The sequence below is a fragment of the Lissotriton vulgaris genome, chromosome 10, assembly GCF_964263255.1.
Source record: "Lissotriton vulgaris chromosome 10, aLisVul1.2, whole genome shotgun sequence".
In the NCBI taxonomy this organism is placed as follows: domain Eukaryota; kingdom Metazoa; phylum Chordata; class Amphibia; order Caudata; family Salamandridae; genus Lissotriton; species Lissotriton vulgaris.
This window is the reverse complement of record NC_141698.1, coordinates 333,606,069-333,634,064: the sequence shown is the minus strand read 5'-3', so window position 1 is coordinate 333,634,064 and position 27,996 is coordinate 333,606,069. Positions and strand designations below refer to the sequence as shown.

The following is a 27,996-nucleotide window of genomic DNA, read 5'->3' as shown; positions in this document are numbered from 1 at the left end:
CAGTAGAGATCATTTAAGCACCCCTTAATAGTCCTGGATTCTTATCCCCGTAGTGGAGCTCCAATCTTGGCCCTGGGATTTTACTGCTCTACATGCCCCTTGTATACCCGTGTGAAGTACTTGGTCCCTGAATTCAGGGCCATTATAATTATTTATGTGGGAAAGAGGGACTGTAACAGGACTGCAACAGAAAAGTTCAAGGGTTGTTGCCCTTGGCGACAGCCTTCCTTAAGGAGTCACCATATGGTTCGTTCCCCTTGTGGAAGCAGAGACAAAAGGGTTTGGAGAATTGACTTCTAAAATGCACGGCCTCATGTCCTGTCTGAAACTCCAAAGGCAGATCCTTTTCATACAAGTCATTTCGGGCAGACCATGGAAGGGCCTGAGTGCCCAGGAGTCTCCTGCAATGAGTGAGTTCCCCATGGACACAATATTGAAGGGGCTCACCTCCATCACGGTAATCAAATCATTAGTTTAAGGTAATATGTCACACAAAGAAATAAGAGGTCAAATCTGACATTGCCTCATTGCAAGGTAGACTGGATTAGATGGAAAAACACTTTGCTGCCCAGAGGCCCAACAGACCAGATCGTCAGAATGCCAGACTGGGGTCAAGAGGTGTTGCCGCTTCACAAGACTATAGACATGGAGAATGGAAGTAGGTGTAACAAAGTCAGGATCTTGGGAGCTAGGGAGAACGTTGAGGGGAAGGAAGTTAAGGCTTTCCTGTGCATATTTTCTCCCACTTTGTGGCCATATCTATGGTATTATAATGAGCCTACAAGAAACAAATGAGGCATCGACACAATCCTGGCACTTCAAGACAGTTAATGGACGGTTTTATCTGAGAAGGGCTGATAGATCTGACATATTATAATGATCTTTATTCATGACAACCAATCATCTTTATTGCTGTGAATTGTATCAAATAGAAGACTATCAAGAGAAAGCAATACCAAGCCTGTCAATTTTGCTTTGAAAATAGTACATGAGATTTGACCCGCTCAAACCTGCCACCATGTTGATCACAGAGGTCAAAAGGTGTAAGAAATGAAGATCTAGAGGATTTTTTGGAATCCTTGGAGGGACGACCCATGGATCCATCACTTTCTGCAAATACGAACCTCTCTGGCATGGGCCTGCATCATGCCACATCAATGACGGAGACACAGTGACAAGGCCTTGTAAATAGAGAGGGGCAAGTTGGAATCGATCATAAAAAGGTAGGTGTAGCATCACGCTGAGAAGAAAGCCCCAATGGGTAGAGGCGGGGATAAACCCATATTGCCTCACAAGCCATGACTTGTCCCAAGCATGGTTGGTGAATGCTGGGGACTGATGGGAAACCGATGCTTCATCTAGGCCAGCCGGCCCGGATTGCTTTAGTGGGCCTAGGACCTCAGACAGAGCAGTTGCCCGTCGTGCCAGCGAGGACTGACTCACGCAGTCTCTTCTCAAGTCCAAATGCAACCACTATTTGGAACAGCCTTTCACAGCAAAACGTCAGTGTTTCTAGAAACTACGTGAGGGGTTGAGAAACCTTCACAGAATTACAATAGATGCGACCAGTACACAGCAGTAAAACAAGTGGCATGAATGTACATAACTTCTGCACCACAACCTTCCCTTTACTTTCCCTCGTCTCGACAAACAAGACAGATTTATTCCCTTTATATTGCGAATACACGCCATATTTAGGTCTTGGGCTCAAAAAAATTCCACAGACTCGATAATTCTCGCTCCGGTGCCTTCTCAACTCACGGGTTCACACTCTGCGACTCTGGGCAATAGCTTGCTTAATCTCCACAACGGCCCCTCGCGGCGGGATGCCTGGCTTTCACCTTGTGGATACCCTGCCGGGGTTATCTCACAGGGGTATACCAGGACGGGTTCCCTAAGCAAGCGCCGGGAAACCCTTTGTGGGTAGCTGTGCGCTATATAAGCTCAAATACATTTACATTTATTTACATTTCTACATAATTAGCGGATGAATCTCTAAAACCTGCAATTCATATTTGTCCAGGCTTGGTAGACACCTGCAACTTACAAAGGAACTGGAGATAACACAACATAAAGTCTTTATCTGGAGAAATAAATCTCCTTGATTCGGCACCAAACAAAGTATATGGTATATTTTCACTTTTTAGAGCTGGTTACAATTTCAGCCTAGGAATTCATATGATAATTGGGGATGTTGTATACCGTCTAATTAAATGTGTTTATTAAAATTGTCAATTTAGGTTTGAGCTGTCAGTATAAAAGGACTGCACCGGTAATGGATAGTTGTGAACAAAGCTTGAAATAAGAACAAGCTTAATATTTAGCATCCTTTGCTTGGCTCAGAATAATGCACTCAAATGGCGACTAATGCATTTTTAATGTAAGTATTTCAGTGGGTCAATAGATTGTGATTGTTTTTAGCAATCAGTTTTCGTTTTATACATGTCTTTTAATATATTCTTTTGAATCACTGTTAATCCATTGTCAGTAGTTTGTTATTTCTTAAATCAAAATTGCCATTAAATAATAAGAGTACTCACATTAGGTTCTTATTAATCCCAAAAAGTCTATAAATCAACTTCCGTTCTCTTGGAGAGAAACCAAGCGTGGCTGGAAAAGTTTCATTTACGTAAGGGTCACCAGTGAAAGTTTTACTTTCTTTGTAAGCGCCTTTGTGTTGAAAATAATTTTGTGTAAGGGCCTTATTATGACTTTGGCGGTATCAGAGAGGGGCGCCACGCTGCTGCCATGCACCGAGACCACCAAAGCAATTAAAGACCGCCCGCCACAGTGCGACTTATTTTTACTCTGGCGGGCGGCTGTTTGGCGGTTTCACAGCATGCTTTTGAAAAAGGCATTGCAATGGGAGCAACAAAGGCAGTTCCTGCAGGGCATGGACTACCAAGTCCTTGCCCTGCAGGCACTGGGGGTGCAGCATCACGGGGGCACATGTGCCCCACTGCATGTACCCCATGGCACAGAGGCAACAGGGGGCCCTGTAGGGACCCTTTGTTTCCCCATCGCCACACTTTTCTTGGTAGTTAGGAAACTCCTAATATGCTTGGAGGTGCAGCAGTGGCACCACCAGTATATTAGTGGCCTCAGACCGCTGCTTCATCGCCAGGGATCGTGGAACCCTAGCGGCAGCAGTGGTCCGGAGGCAGCCACAGTCTTAATGCGGCGGGTGGATTGCAACCACAGGTTCGGCAGTCCATTGGGCTGCCAAACTCGTATTAAGGGACTAAAGCTTGTATTTAAGACACTAGACACAATTAGACGTTTAATTATTTCACGTAACCTGCAAACAGAACTTCACCCTTTTAGGATAGAATGGCAGCCATGGCTTGATTTAAAAGGTAAAATTGACCGCTTAACACCCAACAATGGCTGCTAAAGTAAGGGGCTAATTGGAATGTATCTTATACGTACTAAATAATCTTAGTTTAGTTGGCAGACAGACATTCACTTTCAAGCTTAGTTTACGCAAGCGATTTCAAAGTTTTGTAAACATATTAAGAATAGTTTATTTCAGTTACACATCTCACCTGAGCCTTTCCGATCTTCTGAATTGCCACAGATACTGGAATCATATTAAAGTAGTTTTTACCCCCTAATATTTTACCCATCTCTCCTAGGCTACTTTAGGCTTTATCTCAAGGCAAGTTAGTGCTACGAAATTCCCTCATTAATCAATTTATTCAAAAACAAATGTGAAAAAATATCACAGCTAAAATGACCATAAGACAGAAAAAAGTATTTAACTGGAGGTTTAAATAGTTGAATTAAAAGGGTTGTGTAACTTCATACATTTCTACTTTTAGTACAATCAAATTTAACAGGTTAAAACTATAGGGACGGTTTATAGCTAATCTAGCACTAACTTTTCTTGAGGCTATCCTAGACGCTAATGTTCTCACACACAGCAATTACGTGCCACTTACATTTATTGGCCATACACTGCCTACAGAGAGGAAAGGATAACTGTGCCATGCATCATCTCGATTGACTTGGCACATGCATGAAGCATCTAGAGCAAAATTTCAGCAAGCAATACGTATCCTAAGCTGTCTGAAGAAGGGTCAAAAGTGAGAGGTGAGGCAGAACAGAAAATATCACTCATCAAGTGTATTTTACATTTAGATGGGTAGTTTCTGGTGAGTAGTAGGTAGGTTGATGTAGAAAGGCACTTTCAGAGTCACATACTTCCAAATAGTATCTGCAAACGCCTGGAAATGTTCAGTGCATGCAAAACTATGAAGTCATAATAAAACAAGCATTGGCGTAGCCAGTAGGTCTTCCTATTCAGAGCTATTGACTTTGCCAATGTCTTTAAGCTATGTTGTTGAGCATTGAGCCTGCTGTTCAGCATGTTGAAAAGTTATAATAAAAAAGAGTTATAAGCAGTATAGTTACCTTATATATAACCAAGAAGACATTATTTACAACTGAACAACCCTATTAAAAAAGAATTTACATAAAAATATTATTTTCGTTTTTCTGTCATTGCAATGCTGCCAACTTCTTCCTGACTGTTCTAATGCTCGTTTGTTATAGCATTTTTTGTTGGGAGAGGAGGGGGGAGTGGCGGTGGGCACAATAGGAGGGTGGAGGTTGGGAAATAGTACCCGCATTACAACACTAGCAACGGACGGACACTAGGGTAGAATCAACAGTTGTCAGATTCTGAGGGCAGATTGAGGTGGTGGTGGTGAGCTGATGCAGAGGGGATACTCAGGTGATGCTGAATGATACTCAGGTGGTGCTGAATGATGGTACGGTGGTGGTGTGCTGGTGTAGAGATAATTCTTCTTGAGTGATGCTGAGGTGGTGCTGCTGTGCTGGTGCTTGGGTGGTGCTGAGCTAGCGCTTAAGTGGTGCTGAGTAATACTGAGTTGGTGCTGTGCGGAGGTGATGCTGCACTGATGTGGTGCTGCGTTGACAGTGAATTGCTATTGAGGTAGGGTTGCACTAGTGTGGAGATGGGCTGTGCTGGTCGTGGTGAGCTGGTGCTGAGGTGGAGCTGTGCACTGATGCAGAGGTGGTGCTACACTGATGCAGAGGTGGTGCTATGCTGATGCTGAGATGGTGATTTGCTGAGGTGATGCATTGATGCTGCTAAGGTGATGCTGATGCGGAGGTGATGGTGCTGAGGTGATGCTGCGCTGGTGCGGAGGTGATGCTGAGTTGGTGCTGCACTGGTGGTGGTGTGCTGATGCGGAGGTGGTGCTGTGCTGTTGCGGAGGAGGTACTCGGGTTGTGCGGAGTGATGAGGTGCTGTGCTGGTGCTCAGGTGGTGCTTAACAGGTGCTGAGGTTGTGCAGTGCTGATGCTGTGGTGAGGCTACAATGCTGATGCTGAGATGGTGGTAGGCATTTGTTGAGGTGATGCTGTGATGGTGCGGAGGTGATGCTGGTGCTGAGGTGATGGTGTGATGATGCTGCGCTGGTGCGGAGGTGATGCTAAGTTATTGCTGCACTGGTGATGGTGCACTGATGAGTGGGTGGTGCTGCGCTGATGCGGAGGTGGTGCTGCGCTGCTGCGGAGGTGGTAGTCAGGTGGTGCTGAATGATGACGAGGTGGTACTGTGCTGGTGCTCAGGTGGTGCTAAACAGGTGCTGAGTTGGTGCTGTTGTGGGGCTACACTGGTGCTAAGATAGTGTTGCGCTTTCAACTGAAGGAGGGTAATGGGGACAACATCTTTCGGTATCTTCATGGGAAACCTGGGCTGTCAGCCTTTCCTCTATACAATGAGTATAGATTGCCAGCCTGCAGCTCCCCGCCCAGGGAGGATCGAGGGGGCAGGGAAAGTAACCAAACAAGGTTGAACCAGAACAAATAGATCTTGCAAATTTAATGATAGGAAACCGGAGCCTAGATGAGATGTGCATGTTTGTAGGGGAGTAAAATTCTACCTGTCAAAATATGGGAGCTGGGAGGAAGCCCTGCTCAAATGTAAGTTTAAAGTAAGTTTAAAAGCAGAGGCCTTCAAACAGGCAGGCCCTCAAAAGGCTGATAGGGCTAGTTCAGAATCGGTGAGATGCCAGGCACTTTTAAGACTATAGACAAGCAGTTGTTTTGTCAGCCCTGCCCTTGGGAAAAGTTACTCCCTCTGAAGTCAGTATACTTGAAAGGCTGGTAGAACTAGAGTAGAATCTGTCATGTGACATGCTTCATCATCGCCTCCTTTCCACACCCTAGCCAGTAGAACCACCAGGAAGAACTCAACCAAGGAATAGTCCTTTGGAGTTCTTAAATAAATTTGAAACTGGATAGTGCAGGGTGGTACTACCCCACCAGGGTGTGGATAGGCGCTGATGATGAAGCAGGTCACAATAAGTGAGCGAGGCATCTACTCCAAAATCTTTGGATAACCCAGGAACAGAATTGAGCTTTGGCCTGCTTTTTCCCTCTTTCTTGGTCCCGTAGCTCATATGTGAGTGAGTGGGCTGGGGACATAACAGCTGCCTCCAAAAGTATTGCAAAATAGGCAAAGTGTATTGATTAATCCAGGATGGTTGAAATACCAATGTAAAGTATTTTTGTTCATACATAAATGCCATATAAGTTTGGTGCTATAGGCATATGACATATCGGTTCATGTTGATGACAAATTATATATGTGGTTAAATAATGTTAATATTATTTGTGATAAATGTAGTGTAAATTGTGTATGTCTTATATGTTTTTTTTTATAAAAGGATATGAGTTTCCTCATGAAAAAAGAAATGAAGTATTGAAAAAATAGGGTGAATAAATGACCCCACCACCAAAAGTATATTGTGTGGTTGTTGTTGCTAATTAATTAAGATACCAGGTCCTCGCATGTTTATACATTTATAAATGGCCCTACCTGGTTTCTGTCCATTGGGCCTGACCCCTATCTTGGTCCAAAAGTATTGTAGCACTAGGGCAGAGTCAGAAACACGTCTATAAAGGTTTGGTGACATTTACTAAAAGGGCATATTCATATGACAGGCTGTTAGGAATTGGACTGAGTCAGTTATTTCAGGAAATATATGTAAGACTATTAACATTTTTTTTTTAAAACAACAAAAAAAAAACAGCAGATACGTCAGGTATCTCGGTGATGTTGGTAGTACTGGGTCAGAGTAGGCCATACACCAGGTTTTTGGACGATCGCACTACCTACTACTGGACAGATTTGAGCCTATATTTGCAGGCCTCTGAGAGCTACTTCGCTGCTGGGAAATGTTATTTCTCTGTATGCAAGTACATTTTTTTATGGAAAAGAAATGTGGTAGGTTTGATTGCAGAATGATTGCGTTTTACTAGATAAAATTTACTGACGGGGAATGCTGATCTTACATAGAGCTGCTGGGATGCCTGTGCTTTTAAAGGGCCCATTTCTAGTGTCACCGAAATAGGTCAGTGACCATGGAGAATGGGAGCTCTGACTAAGGCTGGTGTGTGTGCTGCTAGGTGTGACGGGAACATGCAGGCTTTACTACAGCAGGTAAACTTATCCCTCTCTAAATCTGGGAGAGAGATAATGGTGTGGGGGAGGGGAGCCGTATTTCAGCTCTTAATAACAACTGTTAATGGGGGCTGGAAGGGCTTCAGACCCTGTCCCTGTCAGGTTGAAGCAGCTCAAGTAGTCATCATGTTGCATACTGGTACCTGTTGCTCTGAATTTATGATAGAACAGATACAAGTAGCAGAATGCAGAGAAAAAAGATGAAATAAGCTTTCCAAGCATGGCATGGGGTGACTGGGGTGGGTATCAGACTTCAGAGTGGCTTGGCCGATATTGTAATCAACCTAGTTTAGTACTTATATTTTATTGAAGGATTGGGTTACTCTTTTTTTAAAGTAATGTTAATTTTGAAGTTCACCAGATGAATCCACGTTGCCAATAACAGTACTTAATCCCCTGATGTAGAATCTGCAATTTTGAACGAACCTCTGTAAAGCGTCTTTTTGCTGATGTCATATTTCAATAAAAAGAATTATAAAAAAACAAACAAACACAGTACTTAAGCCTGGAATGGGCATTATGCTTGTGGAAACAAACTGCAATGTTAACCTAGTTTTAAAACATTGCTAGTGCGACATTGTATCTTTGAAGGAAATCAAGGTTTGAATGCTATACATAGGCTATCCAATTTGTTTATTTGAAAGCTTTTGAGGGCTATGATGAAGTGCTTGGTGTAAAAGTAAGTTCCAAAGACAGGAAATACAATAGCACAAGTGGAAGAGGACAAGTCCTGGGGGCGATCCATGAGAGGTAACAATTGAGAACAAAGGTAGGACAAGCAGGAACCATTATCTAATTAGAAGCAACTTTTTTAAAGGACACTGACAGAAGCCAATCAGAAGCTGGAGGTGGGCTGTAACCCCCCTGAATGAATACAGCATGTCGAGAGAGAGTGCATGCGCTGCCTAGGCTTGACCTACAAAGGGGGACAGATCTCATCAATTCATAAATTTCAAATAAAATATTTGACACAAAAATCAAGGAAAGCCTACACCATATTTGGAGACAGGGTTGAGTGCAATTGTAAATTCTACATGGATCACTTGTGTGATCCACTCAAGACTGCTTTTCCTTAACTGTACAGTAGGAAAATCATAATTTAAAAGTAAAATAGCATGTGACTTGATATAGGTGGCGTATGCAACGGGTATGCAAATGTCAAAATAGAGCCTTGTCAAAGCATTTTGTATTTGTTTTAAAATGTGTTTTTTCATGTATCACTACAACAGACACTTAATGGGACAAAATGTCATTAAACTTGTTAAACTAATCTGAAGTTTACCTCGTCATTTCTGCCTTCTCTTGTTTGTCTGCTGGTCGCTTCACGCTTGAACAATCTCTACCACTTTCCACACTGTGATGCTAAGATATGAAAGAAGAAGATGGCAAATTAAAAAGTCCTGGTAAAGTAAGGAAATGATGTCAGTGTTTCAAAAAAGCACACTGATCTGAGGCAGAAAACTGGGGTCTTGGATTGTTATAATTGCTCCTTAGGGTCAACTTATGCTGTGGGTGCAAATGCTTTCCTAGTGTTTAGACAGGGCTTAGCAGTAGTGGACATTAATTCTATAGAATACCTTTTGAGAGGCACCTAGATTTTCAGCAGTGTACACTTAATGGTAGCGCATCAATGGATGCTTAACTCTATAGTTAATTGTTATGTTGGAAATATTTTACAGATAGGGGAAAGGTGGAAAAACGTTAAGAGAGGAAAAATAAGAAGGTCACTCAGGAGAGGTTTTATATCTATGTTTTAGGGCAGTAAATAAGCAGAACAAGTTTAATTAATAGTTTTGCTATACAGTAAAAGCAAGGTTTTTACCTCTAAAAACGTTTAAGGCAGACTTAAAAAGCAGAACTTCTAAATTAAAATCAACATAGTTTAACATACATAATGAGCAAGAACTACTACTCCATACGTAAATAATGGCCAAATGTGGCAATGCCAATGATACAACTTGAAAGCTAGATGCAAAGCTCACTGACTGATTAATGAGATTTCAGGATTTCTGAAGCAAAAACAATACATAATATACAAATCAAGCTGTCAATAGTCCATCACTACATATATGTGACAAATAAACAGTGCTAATAGAGAGGTTGTTGAAGGAGAGCCTATCATGCTGCACAGATCATTGCAGTCTCTATTGCTAAAGGTGCCCTGTTAAAGAGACAACCGACCTTTCACAGCGTCAAGAGGAAGAGAGCGGTGAGAAACGGGCACATTCATTTCTTAAAACCATTACTAACCATAGGGCCGATCAAGAATACTGTCCTTTTCTCTTTTTATGGATCATTGTCTGTGGCACAGACCCATAAGTCAAGGGAGGGCACTTTCATTTTGGCTTCAGCACCGATGTGTCTTTTGGTTTGGGTGCCGAAGGATCTTTGTCTTTAGGTGTGGCAGGGCATACTCAGACATGAGTCCCTTTCTCACTGCTCCATCAGGATTCAAGCAAGCCGGGCCGAAGACGGCTGAAATGCCAGAAACCGGTCCCCGGTAGCTTGTCTCCTTTCTGGTAAAGAATTGGCTTGGTAGTTTAGTCTGCCCTGTTCCCATGATGCACTGGGCCAGGGACAGACTGATTTGCATATAGCCAGGTTCTGAGCTGGGATGGGGCAGTGAGATAAATAACGGTGATGGATCAAGCCCTGATCTTTGGACTGGGTAAGAGTGGTCTGCTCAACTCAGACACTCTGTTCATCACCACCCCCTTTTGTAAATGGATCTTTGTCTTTGGGCACCGAAGGGCGTTTTGGCTTCGGTGTCGAAGAGTCCTTCTGTGTCGAAGGATGTTTCGGTGCCAATGGAGGAGGTGGAATTGGCACATGTGGTTTAGTCGGTGCCGGGGCACCGGAAGGCGTAGTCTTTTTCCTCGGAGCCTAACCTGAAGGCGGGGCGTTTGAAGGTAGATTTCGGTCTTGACTGGGACCCATGGGCGGAGTGCCGACCGCTGCCTTTGGCTTGGGTAGTGTATGTTGTGCGTGGGGCAAGAGTACTCAGGGGCTGCCGAGATGGAATCGAGTCGTCTGAGTCCTCTGCCCCCGTTATGATCTGGAGATCAGGTAAGTCTTCTTTGGCGATGAGTGGAGCCTCGTCCTCGGAGATATCTTCGAGTGGATCCTCGTCCCCGGAGACGTCTTCTCCGACGATCTCCTCCTCAAAGATGGCCTCCCGTGCTGGCGCTGCTCTCATCTCGTGTCGACGGGCCCTCCGATCCCGATTGGTCTTCTTTGATCGGAAGGATGCACAGGCTGTGCAGGTCGACTCATCGTGTTCCGGCGATGGACAGAGGTTGCAAACCTCATGATGGTCGTTATGAGGGAATTTTGCTCGACATACCGGGCATCTCTTGAATGGAGTTCTGTCCATGAGGCGTAGGCCGTACGGCGCCGATAGGCCCAACGGCCCGCGTCGACGCACCGGAAGGAATATGCTACTTACCAGTATGCATCTGTTCTTGGCATGTAGGGCTGCTGACATTCATATCTGTGCATAGATCGCCGCCTAGTGTTGGGTCCGGATGATTGCACATTGTTGTCCTGGAAGAGTCTTCGAAGTATCACGAGATAGGTGGCTCCTCCCCTGGACTACAGTGCGCATGGGCATCCTCTCCATCCTTAGATTGTTTTTCGCCATTGTGGCAGAGATGGAGTGTAATACAGTAAGTGATGACCATGCCTGAGAATTATTCTGAGTGCTACAGCTGCGACAGGCACCGGGGAGGAGGGTGGGCGATATGAATGTCAGCAGCCCTACATGCCAAGAACAGATGCATACTGGTAAGTAGCATTTTCCGTTCGAGGCATGTGGGCTGCTGAATTCATATCTGTGCATAGAATAAATAGCAGTTACCTCCTTATCTGCGGTTGCCCGCGCCAGCTGCAGCAGTCTGAAAGAGTTCTGAGAACAGCCTGTCCTACAGCAGCTTGCTGTTTGGAGTGTACATCTATGCAGTAGTGTTTGGTAAATGTATGTATGGTGGTCCATGTGGCTGCTCTACATATATCCACTAGAGGAATGTTACCCAGGAAAGCCATGGATGCCCCTAGCTTGCGTGTGGAATGCGCTCTTGGGGGAACTGTTAAAGTGCGTTTAGCTTTCTGATAACAGATTTGAATGCATTTAACTATCCACCTGGCTATACCTGATTTGGAAATAGGGTTGCCTTTATGTTGTGGAGAGAAGGCAACAAACAGTTGTTTAGTTTTGCGAAAGTCCTTTGTCCTGTTGATGCAATACAGGAGAGCTCTTTTGACATCTAAGGTGTGCAGTGCTCTGTCTGCCACTGAGTCAGGGTTTGGAAAGAAAACTGGCAGTTCAATGTTTTGATTAATGTGGAACTGCGAGATCACCTTGGGCATGAACTTGGGGTTGGTGCGCAGCACCACCCTATTAGCATGAATTTGTAGGTAGGGCTCTTGAATTGTGAGGGCTTGAAGCTCGCCGACTCTTCGCAGCGATGTGATGGCTATTAAAAAGGCCACTTTCCAAGTAAGAAATTGTATCTCACAAGAATGGAGAGGCTCAAAGGGGGGTCCCATGAGCCTGGTGAGAACGATATTTAGATTCCAGACAGGCGAAGGAGGGTGTCTGGGAGGGATCACTCTTTTAAGGCCTTCCAAAAAGGCCTTGCTGGCAGGCACCCTGAAGAGTGAAAGGTGCTGTCTGTTCTGAAGATAAGCGGCTATAGCAGCCAAATGTATTCTGATGGAACTATACGGTTGGTTGCATTGATACAGATGCAGTGGGTAACATATGATGTTCTGTGTGGATGCATCTAGCGGATTAATGTCATTGTTGGAACAGTAAATGACAAACCGTTTCCATTTGGCTGCATAGCACGCCCTGGTCGTAGGCCGCCTTGCCTCTCTGATGATGTTCATACACTCAGGGGGCAAGTTGAGGTAGCCAAACTCTATGACCTCAGGAGCCAGATCGCTAGGCTCAATTGTTGAGGATCTGGGTGCTGAATGTCTCCATGGCTCTGAGTGAGGAGGCTGGGAGTGAGGCGTAGCCGTTGGTGAGGCACCACTGAAAGTTCCAGGAACGTGGTGTACCAAGCCTGCCGTGCCCACGTTGGAGCAACCAGGATGAGCGTCATGGAGTGCTGTCGCAGTTTGTGCGCCACCAGCGGTATGAGTGGGGCTGGGGGAAAAGCGTACGCAAATCTGCCTGACCAGTTCATCCATATCGCATTTCCCTGAGACTGCGGGTGTGGGAACCTGGCGGCGAAGCTTTGGCATTTTGCGTTCTCTTTTGTGGCGAAGAGGTCGATCTCTGGATGACCCCAATGCTGGAAGTATGACTGGAGTACCGAGGGGTGGATTTCCCATTCGTGCATCTGATGACTGTGCCTGCTGAGCAGGTCCGCCATCTGGTTGTCCACTCCCGAGAGATGCTCCGCCATGAGGAAGATGTTCCTCTGAATGGCCCACTTCCACATGCTCTGGGCTAGGTGAGAGAGCTGCGGGGAGTGTGTGCCTCCCTGTTTCTGGATGTAATACATGGCAGTCATGTTGTCCGTCCGGATCAACACGACCTTGTTGCATAGGTGCAACTTGAACGCTTTTAGTGCCATGAAGATTGCCATCAGCTCCAACAGGTTGATGTGCTTTGTCTGCTGTTGTGTTGTCCATAGTCCCTGCACCGTGTAGTGGAGGACATGCACTCCCCAACCCTGGAGAGATGCGTCCGCCGTTAGCACTATTTGTGGACAGGCTCTTGGAACGGTCGTCCCCTGCAAAGGTTTTGTGGATTCCACCAACGCAGAGAGTTGTAAGCACGACCGGTCACCAACACTAGGTCTTTTAGATGCCCATGAGCCTGGTTCCGCTGTTGCGCTAAGCATTCTTGAAGGGGACGCATGTGCAGTCTCGCGTGCGGGACTATGAATATGCAGGATGCCATCATACCGATCAGTTGCATGAACACCTGCGCTGGGAGTAATTGTTGAGGTCTGAACCTCCGAATGAGCAGCTGCATGCTGTCGACTCTGGCAGAGTTCGGCTGCGCTGTTGCTGTTAGAGTGTTCAAGGTCGCCCCTAGGTATTGTCGCACATGGGCTGGTTGCAGGTGTGACTTTGTGTAGTTGAGTGAGAACCCCAGACTGTGAAGGAGGTGAATTGTGCGCGACATGTGGCTGGCACACTGCTGGGCCGACTTGGCCTGAACGAGCCGGTCGTCCAGGTAGGGATAGACGTGAACATGTTGTCTGCGAAGATGCGCAGCCACGGTCGCTAAGCACTTGGTGAACACTCTGGGGGCAGTGGTGACCCCAAAAGGCAGAACTTTGAATTGGTAATGCTGACTGTTGATGGTGAACCTGAGATATTTCTTGTGACTCGGGTGAATGGGAATGTGGAAATATGCATCCTTAAGGTCCAGTGTCGCTAGGAAGTCGCCCTGACTGAGCAACGGCAGGACCTGCTGTAAGGTTAACATATGAAAGTGTTCTGAAAGGATGTATTGGTTGAGGGGTCTGAGGTCTAGGATGGGCCGCAGGGATCCGTCCTTTTTTGGGATTAAGAAGTACAGAGAGTACACCCCTGTACCTTGCTCTTCTGCAGGCACGAGTTCTATTGCCCCTTTTTGCAGCATGGCGAGTACTTCCTGCTGCAATAAGTGCATGTGCTCTGCGGACATAGGGCGGTGCCTTGGGGGTATGTTGGGGGGGTGGAGGTTAGTTCTAGACAATAGCCGTAACGGATAAGTTGTCTCACCCACCTGTCCGTGGTAATGCTTTCCCAGACTGGCAGGAACTGCTGGAGTCTTCCCCCGACAGGTGTTAGATGGTCGGGGGGCAGTGACAGGGCGTCACTGTTTGTTGGGAGCGGAGGATCTGGCGTTGTTATTGCCACATCCTCTGCCTTTGGCGCTGTTCCCAAGGTATTCACCCCTGGCATTCTTTGTGTAGGTGGATTGCGTGGTCCCTCTGGTGTACTGTGCCTGCTGTAAAGCCTGTCCTCTAGAGGCTCCCCTATTACCGGAGCGACGAAAGGAACTGCCCCGAAACTGCTGAGATTGCAGAGCCCCCATGGATTTGGCTGTCTCAGTGTCTTTCTTTATTTTCTCGAGTGTTGTGTCTACCTCGGGACCAAAAAGGAAGTCCGGGTTAACAGGCTGATTGGGCAGAGTAGTTTGAATCTCGGGCTTGAAACCAGAGATGTGGAGCCATGCGTGACGTCTCAGCATCACACTAGTGTTTATGGCCCTAGCTGCTGTGTCTGCTGCGTCCAGGGCGCACTTGATGGACGCATTAGAAATCCGTTTCCCCTCTTGTATAATCATTTCCGCTCCCTCCTTGTACATATCAGGCAGGTGTTGCAACAACTGTTCCAGTGTGTCGTAGTGTGCCCTGTCGTATCTAGCCAACAGGGCCTGTGTATTGGAAATCCTCCAAATATTTGCAGCCTGCGCTGCCACTCGTTTCCCTGACGCCTCTAGAATCTTTGATACCTGAGGCGGAGCGTCACCACTGGTTTGTGAATTTGCCCTCTTGCGGGCATTTGCCACCACAAGTGAGTCCAAGGGGAGCTGGCCTTTGATGTAGGTGGGGTCCACTGGAGCAGGCCTGTACTTTTTCTCAATACGTGGGTTAATAACCCTAGCTTTTGTGGGTTCCTTGAAGATGTCCGCAGCATGCTTGAGGACCCCTTTAAGCATAGGCAAAGTCTAAGTGGAACGTTCAGAGGTGGAGAAAGTGTCAAACAAGAAATCTTCGTCCACTGGGTTCGCATGCATCTCCACGTCGTGGTTGAGTGCTGCCCTTTCTATCAAAGCGTTAAACGCCGCTGTGTCCTCTATTGGCGATGTTTTGACGTTATAGGACTGGGCGTCCGGTGCAGCATGTGGATCATCAGGATCCACAGATTGATCTACAGCCTCAGACCACTGTTGTGGTTCATCCTGATCCGTGTCAGCATTATAAGCGTAGGCCGCTTGACCATAGTCTTCACCCATGTCCTCCTCACTCTGTGCTGGAGAATATGCCATCTGCTGTGAATAGTCCTGAACGTGCTCGAAGAGAACTGGTGAGGTGGCCGAGTCCTTCTTCCGTTTGGAAGGAATTTTGTAACCCTCCAAGGGATGGTCAGCCTGCCTGATTCCGCGTCGATAAAGAGTTTCGACTGGTTGTCGTAGGAGGGTTAGTGGAAAACCACTCTTTCTGTGGCGGGTTTCGAAGGCGTCAACGACGTTTTGGAAGGTTCGGCGCCTTTCTGGAGTTCGATTTGCTTTGCCCGAGCCGTTGCCGGAAGACCGAACTTGATCGGAGACTGTCCGACGGTCTTGGAGCTTGATGTGGTAGTCGATTCGAGCTGCTTAAGCACTTGAGGAGGACGCTTGCTTGATGGCGTCGACCCGAGCTCCCGGCGTGTAGCATCCCCTGCCTTAGGCGCCGAGGAGACCTGCTGTTTCGGGTCGGCTTTGGCTTTCGGCTCGAGGTGCTTGCTGAGCAGTGGCTTGAGTCCTGAGATTTTCGGCTCGACGGCCTTCTTCGACTGGAGTCCCTTGGCCGTGTCGCCATGTTTGTGCGTTGACGTCGACGCCGACGGCGTCAAGGTGACGTGTTTGCTGGTTGAGCTCTGCTTCGACGCCCCAGTCTTCGAGGCGACAGGTACTTTCGGCGCCGAAGGGTCGTCGATAGCTTTTGACGTCGACGTTGAACCGACCACCATCTTAAGTAGTTTTGGTTTCGATTTTTGCTCTGTTGGTTTCGGTTTAATTTAGAGGAATCGACCGATGGCTCCTTAGATGTGTTCTTAGCCGGGCTTGGACGCGGGGCTACAGAACGTGTAGAAAGATCTTGGCTAAGGCCTTTCGGCGATGCCTCGACCTGAGCCGAAGGGAGCGTAATGTCAGTTATAGGCCCCGCTACTGCGGTTGGGCCTGGCTCATCGCTGGAGTCGTCATCGACGGCTCCGATGGCCCCTTCGTCGTCCCCTACCTCGACGATGTCTTCTTCGTGGACGTATTCTTCAGCTTGCTCGTCCATCTCGAAGTTGGAGTCATGCTCCGACGCCGGTTCCGACCCTTCTTCGGGAACCTCTTCATCTTCTTCCTCTACATCTTCGACGCCTTCTTCATCACCGGCCTCGAAGATGTTGACCGGCTCGGGCGCCGACTGCCTCGCTGCGCGCCGAAGTTTAAGCGTCTTCTTGGAGCGGAACTTTGAGCAGGCCATACAGCTGGCCTCGTCGTGCTCGGGGGACAAACATTTATTGCACACTGGGTGCACGGCGATGTGGGGGTATTTGGAATTACAGACGGGGCATCGTTTGAACGGGCTCCGCTCCATTGTCGTCGTAGTCTGGCCTTTGGTGTCGAAAGCGAGAATCAGCTTCCGACGTCCGGTTCGAAGAACTGGAAAAGAAACAGGCACCGAACGAGACAATACCGACGCTTTGAAGGCCTTTTGGCCTTAGGAAAGAGTTAATAAAAAGTTTCCGAACTAGAGTCGAGAAAGTACATCCGAACCCAATGGCGGAAAAAAACAATCTAAGGATGGAGAGGATGCCCATGCACACTGTAGTCCAGGGGAGGAGCCACCTATCTCGTGATACTTCGAAGACTCTTCCAGGACAACAATGTGCAATCATCCGGACCCAACACTAGGCGGCGATCTATGCACAGATATGAATTCAGCAGCCCACATGCCTCGAACAGTAGCTGATGTCGTCGAAAAGTCTATTCGATGTCGAAAATGTTTATATAAAGTTTCACGCTTCGAAGTTGCTGAAAAAGTCTTTTCTAGCCGGAGCGGAAAACTTTCATCCGAACCCAGTGGCGGAATAAAACAATCTGAGGATGGAGTCGATGACCATGCGCAGTATTGTCCAAGGGAGGAGTCACCTATCTCGTGACTACAAAGACTTCTTCCAAGACAACAACCTGCAATCATCCGAGCCCTACACCAGGGGGCGATCTATTGCAAAAGTGTACGATCTGCAGCTCATATGCCTCGAACATAATGTTATGCTGAAGTATTTGAATATACAATACATCCACACATGTACATAATTTACCGTGAAAACAGATAGGCCCATTTTAGCCGCCTCTTTATCTTCTTTGGAAAGCATCATTCTCCCTGGGCCACCACTGTAAAAGACAAAAAGGGAGCATTAGACTTGTTCTAATATTTTCCATTATAGTCTTATTCCATATTCTTCATTTAATGCTTAGCAGGAATGGGTCTAATCAGACATGATAAAGAAGGCTTGTCAGAGAGAATGTATCCAATTAACGTTGACTTTTTTCTAGTGGAATAAGGCTAAACTTAAGGTACCATTGGTCTGTAATACAACGGTCATATGCATTCTGACAAAAATGGTGACCCAACTGGTATTGACTGAATAGAAAGAAGCTAACAATATTCATTTAAATATTTTGCATCGTTATATATATAATAACTCCATCTAATCCATGCTTGTGCACAATAAATCACCAATTACTTAAGAGCTTAAAGTACAAGTCTGAAGATCCCCTTTTTTTGTTGTCAGTGTCAATTTTTGCTGAATTTAGTGCTGATATTTAGACTGTTAAGTGCCCAGTGTGCATGTTCCTCCCCTACACCATATAGAAATAGGCTAATTTAACTCACCTATAAGGTCATAGTATGAGGTGTAGAAACTACACCCATGGCATGGAAATTTAAATTCCACCTGTGGACTGCACACTTACTGTACCATACACTACAGTGGCATTCAAAGCATGACTTTGGGCTTCCCTGTAGCCTGATAGAAGAAGTTGAACTTTATTGCACAGATCTGTCAAATCGCCCTTATGATAGTGAGGGAAAGCCAATTTTAAAATTAAATAACTTACTCCTAAGCACATGATGCTGCCCATAAGGAAAGGAAGAGTATATGAAAGAGTGGAACCAGTATGACATTAGAAATGGCATGTTCCTCTAAGACTAGGCCCAAAACAACATTGTCACTGGTCATGTTGCAACTAGCACATAGCAAATGTTGAATGTATACATTATAATCTTTAATCTATAACGTTTGACTTTCACCTGTACCAGCTACAGAATACATTCCAAAAAAGATTTTCTTATTAACTATATTGGAAAAGTAAATTTTAGGAACATTATATTTATCCTGCTTGAAGCTGCTGGAGACAGACTGCATTAGCTGTCCAGTAACTGCCCAGCCTCTATTTGGCATGAATGAAATGTGAAAGAGGTTTGTAAAACACTCCTAGAGAAGAAACAAAGCCCTGCATATGGGGGGGGAAGTGTTTTTCTTCTCCTTCCAGGAAGGTCAGTTAGGGCATTAACTTGAAAGTGGATCTGTCCTTTCATAAGTAAATGTAAGGGGAGCACAAAAGAAGCAGCCCTTTGTCCCCTTAGTCAGGCTGGAACTAAACGCAGTGGAGAAAAAGCCACCCCAGAACCAGTTCTGAGTGAGCACAGAAGCGGGACTGCTCTCTACCCTAGCACACCAGTTCTGCAAGAGGGGAAAGGGTTTCTCCATCATGGATTTTGGGAATAAGGTGCAGAGTAGGATTGTTTGCTGTGGGGCAAATAGAACTGCTGCAAAAGTGGGTAGAGTTAGCCCTGTGGACTCTTACCCCATTGGTAAGGGAAGAGCCAGGAGTCACCACCATCCTTTACCGTGTGCCAGGCAAAAATGTGGTATCCCACAGTACCATACTCAGAACACTCTCTGGACCGGAGAAGGACTGCACTAGCTGTTTGCGAAGTGTGGGGGAACCTGAAGGGCTGGACCTGCTCCCACTTGTACCCAGTAGTGGACGTCAAGGGTCATAAGACTGACCTCCTGTGTAGCTACTGGGCACGACATGCTGGATACCTTCTTTCTGAAATGCCCAGATGACCAGTAGCAACTGGGCCATGCCGTTGGCCTTAGCTGGACACCCTATGAGTCTCTTAGTGCCTCCCCTGTAGTCCTCAGAGGGGGTGATGGGGGTAGAAGTGTACTCCTGTAGGTGCTTGGCCACCAGAAGGTGTTTGTTAACTTTTGAAAACTCTTCCTCCACAGTTTCAGTGAGACCCGCTGGGAAAAGTATCCGACTGGCAGTCCCACTGTGTATGACTGAATATCAGTTTTGTCCTGCAAGGAGGACTGTGCACCTATGACAAAACAAAAAAGTCCCATTCTGTGCTCGGAGGCACCAACCTACTCTAGTATCCACCCTTCAGTTCTACAGCGGTGGCTACAATTCCAGCAGCAGCCTGCGCTGGGAGAAATTTTTTCTCAAAAAGTGTCAAACTTCAATTCTGTGTTGGGACTAAGAAGATATTTTTACATTTTCCATAAAAAAGATTGCCAAAGTCATTTTTTGAAATGACTTTCAAACTTTCACCCGAAAGTCCATTGACATACACTGGCCGCTTTATTTTTCTAGACACTTTCCCACTTAAATCTACACAAGTTCATACCCCCAGTACCCCTGATTATATTGTTGTTGCTTTGGTGTAATTTCTTATTACGTTTCTCTATATGGTTATAAACTGGAGTGGAAGTTTTATTGTATTTTGTCTTTGACTTTTTAACTGTTTTGTTTTTCTAAATTCTTTATACATCATCTGTAACTTAAGCCTGGTTGCTGTGAGCCAAGCTACCAGGGGCTGAGCTCAGGTTTAGAATCAAACATTTTATTATGCGGCCAGTTAGCATCATACACAGCCCAGCTGCCTACATCGACTCGCCGGCAGGGCATAAGCAAGCAGTGATTAAACACAGCATTCGGACCTACAACCCGGAGGGCGGTCCTGCGTAGTAAAAACCTTAGCACTCCCCACCGGCATAGCGGGGTCCGCAATTTTCATAGAAGAGAAAACCAGCCAGAACAAGGAAAGAAAATAGAGAACACACCCCCCTCGACCCGTCCCACTCTAGTGGATCCCTCCCATTCCCCCCTCCCCACTCCGCATCAACCGTCAGCCCAGGCACGTGCATCACACTCGCAGCTCTGATCCAAGCAGACCCGTCCTCAGAAGCTAGGGCCCTGGCACAGCACCCATCGGATCCAGGGGAATAAGCTGTAGGATTTGTAGGTACTTTGGGAATGTAACTTCTCTAAACTCCTTAGACAGAAGTCGCAAAAACAGAGCCCACAGGGTAGCATATTCGGACCCTTTGCCATCCATATTCAAGGAGAGACGTTCCATTGCCAAGCATTGCCACAAGCGCATCAACCAGTCACGCACGTCCGGGGAGCCCCAGCGCGCCAGCAGGACCTGTCGTGCAGTCAGCAGTCCTAGTGCAATTTGTCGCCCTAGCTGCGTGTGCAGAGGGAAACAAGCAGGGTGTGGGAGGCCTAGCAGTGTATGCTCGGGGAGCCTAGGCAATGTGATCTGGAATGCAGCGTCTAGTTCCTCAAGAACCAGTTTCCAATATCGTTCTAGCTTAGGGCAGTGCCATAACAGATGCAGGAGATTGCCCAACATACTGCACCCTCTCCAGCAAAGACTGGATTTAGCCCTGTCCCAGGATGCAACGTGCGGTGGTGTATAGTACCAGTACGTCGCAAGCTTGTAGGCCGACTCCGTACCCGCTGTGTTAGCTGTCGTGTGATGTTCGCGATAGAATACCTGCTCCCACTCTCTCTGCGAGAGTGGACGCCCCAGCCCCAGCTCCACCTCCCAACGCACTTGCGCCTTTGTACGTCGCCGCTGTGGGTCACGCAAGATCATGGCATATAGTTCAGAGATAAGGCTCCGATCATTCTTTTTGCGTAGGAGCCATTGCTCGAAAGTTGTGAGGGAGCGCGACATCAATGCCATGTTGGTCGGGTGTGTCACCCAGTGTGCCACCTGCGCATAGGCAAAACCATCCGACACATAGTAGGGAATGTTCAGAACGTAGCTCCGAAAAGGGGACAAGCCCCTCAAGATTAAAAAGCATACCCACCCTCTTACAATCCTTCTCTCGCCAGCGATGAAAGACCGGCGATGCAAGTCCAGGGGGGAAGGCGGGATTGTCCACAATCTGGGTCATGGGTGAGGGAAGGGTCGTCCAACCTTTACGAAGTGCCAATTGATCCTATGCCTTGAGTGTTGGTGATGTCACTGGCAAGGAGTATAACCCCCATGCTCTGTCTTTGCAAGGCAACCAGAGTTCCCGCCAAATGTTGCAACCCGCCACAGTCTGGTCCATGAATAACCAATGTTTACTCGATTCCGGCCTATTCCATTCGACCAAGAAGCGTAGGCAGGTGGCCTGAAAATAGGCTGTGAGATGAGGGAAGCCCAAACCGCCAGCTGCTTTTGGGAGTGTGGTCATCGCAAAATCCGCCCGGGGGCGCTTGTTGTCCCAGAAGAATCTATTCAGCAAGCCCTGAAGTTTCTTCAGAGCCCCCGTTGATGGTGTGAGGGGGAGCATTTGAAAGATGTAAAGTATTCTGGGAAGAAGAGTCATTTTAATAGCCGCTAACCTGCCAAACCATGACAGGTTGAGGCGCGACCAAGCGGAGATAGATTTGGTAGTCTGCTCTATCAGTTTGGTGTCGTTCAAGGAAAGCGTCTGGGGTACGGTCGGAGCAAGGCGGATGCCCAGATACGTGATGTCAGATTGTGTCCAGCGGAAGTCAAAATCCTGCTGCAATTCAGCCACATCCTCCGGCGGAACCGAAATGTTAAGGATTTCAGATTTAGTAAAGTTAACCTTAAAGCCAGCCGCGGCATGGAAAGCCCGAAGAGAGGCAGCGTAAAGAGGCTGCGGGATTCTGTAGCGGCAGAATAACATCATCATCAGCGTACAGACTTATTTTATGCTCGTCAACTCCAAATCGAATGCCCACAATGTCGGGGTGGGATCTGACACGCTGGGCAAAGGGCTCCATATAAAACGCAAACAGGAGCGGCGAGAGAGGGCACTCCTGCCGCGTCCCCCTGGTGATAGAGAATGGAGCCGATCTACAGCCATTGACCCGCATGACCGCTTTTGGAGACGCATATAGGGCCTGAATCCAGCGCAAGAATTTGTCTTTTAGTCCAAAAGCATGTAGCACTCGGAAAAGGAACCCCCACTCGACCCTGTCAAAGGCCTCCACATCGATGGATAGGAGGAAGGCCTGGGTCTTTGCACGGTGGACTCCATCCAGCAGGTGCAGCAATCTCTTAGAGTTGTCACTGCCTTGGCGGGTAGGAACAAAGCCCGATTGGTCCGGTTCAACCACGCCATCCAGAAGGGGGCTAAGCCGCGCCGCAAGAATGCCCGCAAAGAGCTTGGCATCTATGTTGAGGAGGGAGATTGGCCGATAGGAACTACAATCAGAGGAGTCCTTGCCAGGTTTAAGTATGACCGTTATGGCGGCATCAGACATAGAGGCGTGACCGAGCCCGTATCCAGGAATTAATTAAAGAGGCGGGTCAGGAACGGAGCCAGTTCCCGGCAAAAGGTTTTATAAAAAAGTGCAGAGAAACCATCAGGCCCGGGGGATTTAGCTAACTTTAGTCGGGCAATGGCGGAGATAACCTCCTCCACGCGGATCTCCATATTCATGCCTTCGACAGCATTCTCTAACAAGGGGGTTATGCCAGCCGCCTCAATGTACCGGTCACAATCCAAGGGCGGTGTACCCTCCTTTGTGTACAAGGTTTGGTAAAAATGGCGAAAGGCCGCTACGATCTCAGCGTCAGTGGTATGCAACACAGATTGATGGTCCCGGATATCAGTGATGGCACGAGATTGGGCCTGGGCCCGTAAGCGATGTGCCAGCATTTTACCCCTTTGTCCCCACTCAAGTAGAACTTATGACGCAAGCGCAGCAACGCATATTCCGCCCTATCGAGATCCAGATGTTTCAGCATGCGTCTCTTGGTTTCGAGCTCTCTCCAAACCCTGCGGGCCCCAGTACGTTTGTGGATAGCCTCCAAGCCTCGCACCTCCCTCTCCAGCTCCTCTCTCTTATCTCTTCGAATCTTGGAGTAAGTGGCTGCCGAAGCAATAAAATCCCCCCTAACCACCCGCTTCAGCGCTTCCCAAATAGATGCTATCGCCGTTTCTCCAATGGGGTTCTCGGCAAAGTAATGTGTGATAGTGTCCCTGATCTTCTCCACTACAGTGTCAGCGTGAAGCATGGAGTCGCGCAGCCGCCAGCCAGCTGAGGGAGGGCACGTGCCGCATAGGTTAAACGTGACAGTTAGGGGCACATGATCTGAGAGGGATCGGGGGGCAATATCCGCGTCATGGAGGTGGGGCAACAGGGTGGAGGAAGCCAGAAAGTGGTCAAGGCACACGTATTTCTGGTGTGCAGCCGAGTAATATGTATAGTCGCGCTCCTGGGGGTGTTGCAGCTGCCACACATCATGCAAATCACCATCTGACAACCACTGCTTCTCTTCTGCTGACCAGGCCCCTGAGCTGTGCAGCCTATTCGCAGACCTATCAAGAGTTTCATCCATTACAAGGTTAAAGTCCCCCCCCCCACCAAGAGGAAAGGGTCAGGGGAAGCAAGGACCTGGGCCAAAGCCGTGCGCAGAAAGGGCTCCTGCTGTGTGTTGGGTGCGTACATGGGCGCAATGGTAAAAATCGTGTCCCCCCATTGTACCCGCACCGCCAGGAATCTCCCCCGTATATCTACCAGATGGGTCAAAACCTTACATCGTATCCGGGAGCTGAAGAGGAGGGCAACTCCGTTCTTCTTAGCCGAGCCTGATGACCATAACTGAAGGGGGAATCTCTTATCCCGCATTAGACGCTCGTTCTTGTGCAGGAGGTGCGTATCATGCAGGAGACATACATCACCCCCAGACTGCTCAAGGAGGGACAGGACCGCAGAGCTTTTCACTGGATTGTTTAGCCCCCGGACATTGAGGCTCATCACTTTGAGCTGCCTAGCCATCTCAGTCTAACTAGATCAGCGTCGTATGTGCCCCAAAGCAAATCCAGGGCCAAGCATAGCCAGCCCAAATGTTCAGTGCCCACACTAATCGGCATGAAGGGAAGGAGCAGAAATGCACACATACACACAAGCGGCAGAGATCTGATGCGGAGTCCCCCCCCCTGTACCGACCCCCCCCCCCTTCCCCCAACACACATAGTGAACCCCCCCACAGCAAAACCAAACAGAAGTTGAAAAAGACAGAGTAAAGTACGAAAGTCCGTAATACAGGCCACAAAGGCATGGGGAATAGGTACCAGTCCACAGTTTTCCAATTCCCAAAATGGGACTCACTCATCCAGCAGGACATACTAGAGTACCTTCAGGGGATGCCCCCCTCTGACGCCAGCAGTGTACCCTCTCGGGCCTCACGGCACCTCAGAGACATCATCTGGAGCCGCATCCGTAACCAGAGCCACTTCTCCTGGAGACATGCTGAGGGATCAGGACCTATCTTGGGTGTAGAGCGGCCCACCTTCTGCCAATCCGTCGAGCGTCGTCTGAAGGTATCGCTACTGCCCGCTGACTCCATCTCTGTGTGTTCGATACCAAGGAGGTCCATGGCACCTGTGAGCGAATGCACCTGAACCAGTTTGTTTTGCCAGTGGAAAATGAGTCGGAAAGGATGACCCCACATGTAGGCGATGTTGTGGCTCGCAGGTACGACGTGACCGGCTTGAAGTCCCTGCGTTTCTGCAGTGTTGATGCCGCCAAATCCCGGTAGAGCACTGGATTATGTCCACGGAACTGCAGAGGGACTACGCCGCGCGCCATCTTGAGGATACGTTCTTTCAATTGAAAATCATGCATGCAGACGAGGATGTCCGGCGGCGGTGCCTTCGAACCCTTGGGTAGACCCGCACGATGCACTCTGTCCATACGAATGTACGAGACCTCCTCGTCTTGCAGGATCTGCTTAAAGAGGGCCTCAACATACTCCCGGAGATCTGCCCCCTCACCCTTCCACGGCACCGCTCTGATCCGAATATTGTTACGGCGGGACCGGTTCTCCAAATCCTCTGCATGTGCCTGAAGGTCGAGGTTCTGCTCGGTGAGCCTGATAATGTCTTGCTGAAGCTGGTGGAGGTCACCTCCTGTCCCAAGGTCGTGCTCTTCCAGCGTGGCCCCTCGCTCTCCTATGTCGTCCACGTCCCTTCGGACCTCTCTCAAGTCCGCGGCCAGCTGAGTGCGCAGTCCTGCAATGTCCTCCTTGATTGCTGCAAAAAGTTCCAACATAAAGGCTTTGGTCGCAGGTTCCTCCGCCTGGCTCCGACCCGGAGACTTGTCAGCCACTGGGGACACGGCCTGCACCGCACTCTTCGGAACTCTGTCTTTGCCCGTCTTGTCTTTCTTCATCCTAGCCGCCGCCATGGCCGATCACAGTGGGCCCCTCTTCCACAAGACGCTCCTGGGGCCGATGAGGCCCTGCCCCGTCCTCACAACCGGGCCCAGACGCTCACGTGCCCACACAGGCCTCACAGCAACCACGTGCGCCTCGCCCCACTTTGAGGCCTCTAAGCACGGTCCCGCAGGGCCCAGGGGGGGGGCCGGTACTGTCAGCCCTTAGCTGAAAAGTGGCACTTCGCGGAACCAACCGACACCCGGTCAGGCAATGGGAAGGGCCGGAGCGCAGGGTGAAACAGCGCGGGATGGAGATACAGCGCGCTCCAGCCGGGGCTCACCAGCACACGTGGGGAAGGCCTCCGTAGGCTGCAAAGGTACGGCCCCTTGATAGGTAATTCAGCGCCTCTGTGCACCTGCCTGCATAGCCGGGGGACACCCCTCGCGCGCCGTGAAGGTCAAGTCTATCTCCAGCCCCCACCAGCCGGGAAAACGCGGTGTCCAAGTCCAGTAGGGCTGCTCCGGGCCGCGGCAGGCCTTTTATGGGGCAGGCCGCCCCCGCTTCCAAAAACCGCCGTCACCGGCAACCACCGCTGCTGCACGCACCAAGATGCGGACCTCCTCTCCCTCCGCTCCTCCTCTCAGGGACGTCTGGCCGGACAGGCCCAGAAGCCGCGGCCTCGCACAATCCGCGGGGCCGCGGGTTGCGCTCCACCCTTGTCGGGCACTCCGGTCTTCAAACATCACTGGGGCACCGCTACAGAGCACCTCTCGGGTCCGTTCCGCGCACCGCTCACCTCACCAGCAGCCGACGGTGCTCCAGGGATCGCCTCCGCCAGATTCCGCGTTGAGGAGGGATCTGCAACAGTTCCCTGCACCGGTTGGGGTTCGCTTCTCTGCGGGCCGGACCCAGGCCGTGGGCCGCGCCAGGAGCCGCTCCCGGTTCGTCGCTCATTTGAAAGCTGGGCGCCGGTAACAGAGCCCACCGCCTCGGGGAGAGGTAGAGGCGTTCAAGCGTCAGGAGCTGGGCTCCGATAAGGGTGCTTTGCAATGCTAAGACGGCCAGGCGCCGGAGGGACTCAGAAGCACGTCCTACTCTGCCGCCATCTTGGCCACGCCTCCTGAGCTCAGGTTTAAGTTACTGAAACCTTTGACTGGACCTAAACAAGCATTTGCAATGCAATAGGTCTCGCAGCATTAAAGTTTGAGTTATTGGCATTGTGTATGACAATGCCAATAGCTATAACATTTGCAAATGTGACACCTATAGCATTTGTAATGCAATATGAGTTGTATTTACATGACTTAGATGTATTGATATTACAAATAACAATGGCTTTTCATTTTTTTAATACTTAAATAAAAGTTATTGTAATTGAGTTGGTGGAAGGGTGAAGTGGGTCGTGTCCCCGAGTGATGTGGTGGTGTCCCGAGTGATGTGGTGGTGTCCCCGAGTGATGCCCCCGAGTGATGTGGTGGTGTCCCCGAGTGACGAGTGGTGCCCCTGAGTGATGTGGTGGTGACCCAGAGTGGTGTGGTGGTGTCCTCGAGTGAAGTGGTGGTGTCCCCGAGTGAAGTGGTGGTGTCCCCGAGTGAAGTGGTGGTGTCCCCGAGTGAAGTGGTGGTGTCCCCGAGTGATGTGGTGGTGTCCCCGAGTGATGTGGCGGTGTTCCCAGAGTGATGTGGTGGTGTCCCTGAGTGATGTGGTGCTGCCCCCAGAGTGATGTGGTGGTGCCCCCTGAGTGATGTGGCGGTGCCCCTGAGTGATGTGGCGGTGCCCCTGAGTGATGTGGCGGTGCCCCTGAGTGATGTGGTGCATGGCAGTGGTGGTGTCTGTGTGTGCATGGCAGTGGTGGTGTCCGTGTGTGCATGGCAGTGGTGGTGTCTGTGTGTGCATGGCAGTGGTGGTGTCCAAATGGACTTCAAGGTGCACTTTTCCGAACGGAGGTTTTTTTAATCGAAGACTGTGATTTGTGATTGTTGAGACTGCGTGGTTCTGAAAGAGACGCCGACAATAGTATATCTTCTTTAGCTTGGATCTTGTGAATAGTGCCCATTCAGAGATTGTATTTTTATCAAAAGAAGGTATTTACAGCCCTACACCAAAATCATTGTTATTACTCTTGCTGGATGAGCATTGAGTTGTTGACGGTCTGGGGTGAAAAGGTAATTAGGCTTTGCATTCTGCCCCAACAACAAGGAACTTCGGGTAATAGTTTGGGTACAGCGAGTGGTAGGCCCCCAAGATGGAGGAGCCAGGGAACCCACGCCCTGCAAAAAACTAAAGCAACCAAGACGCTTTCAC

The 27,996-nt window shown here is 48.7% G+C and overlaps 1 protein-coding gene across 1 annotated transcript in view; it reads right to left on the bottom strand.

Annotated features, from left to right (window-relative positions):
* Positions 1-27,996, bottom strand: part of C10H1orf35 (chromosome 10 C1orf35 homolog) — a 148,029-nt gene that overhangs the window by 41,400 nt on the left and 78,633 nt on the right. Inside the window, exons 6-7 of the mRNA XM_086941114.1 lie at positions 17,522-17,594; positions 8,778-8,857 (exon numbers count right to left, since the gene is read on the bottom strand). Of these exons, the coding sequence (XP_086797240.1) occupies positions 8,778-8,857; positions 17,522-17,594 (153 nt within the window). The remainder of the gene's footprint in view (positions 1-8,777; positions 8,858-17,521; positions 17,595-27,996) is intronic.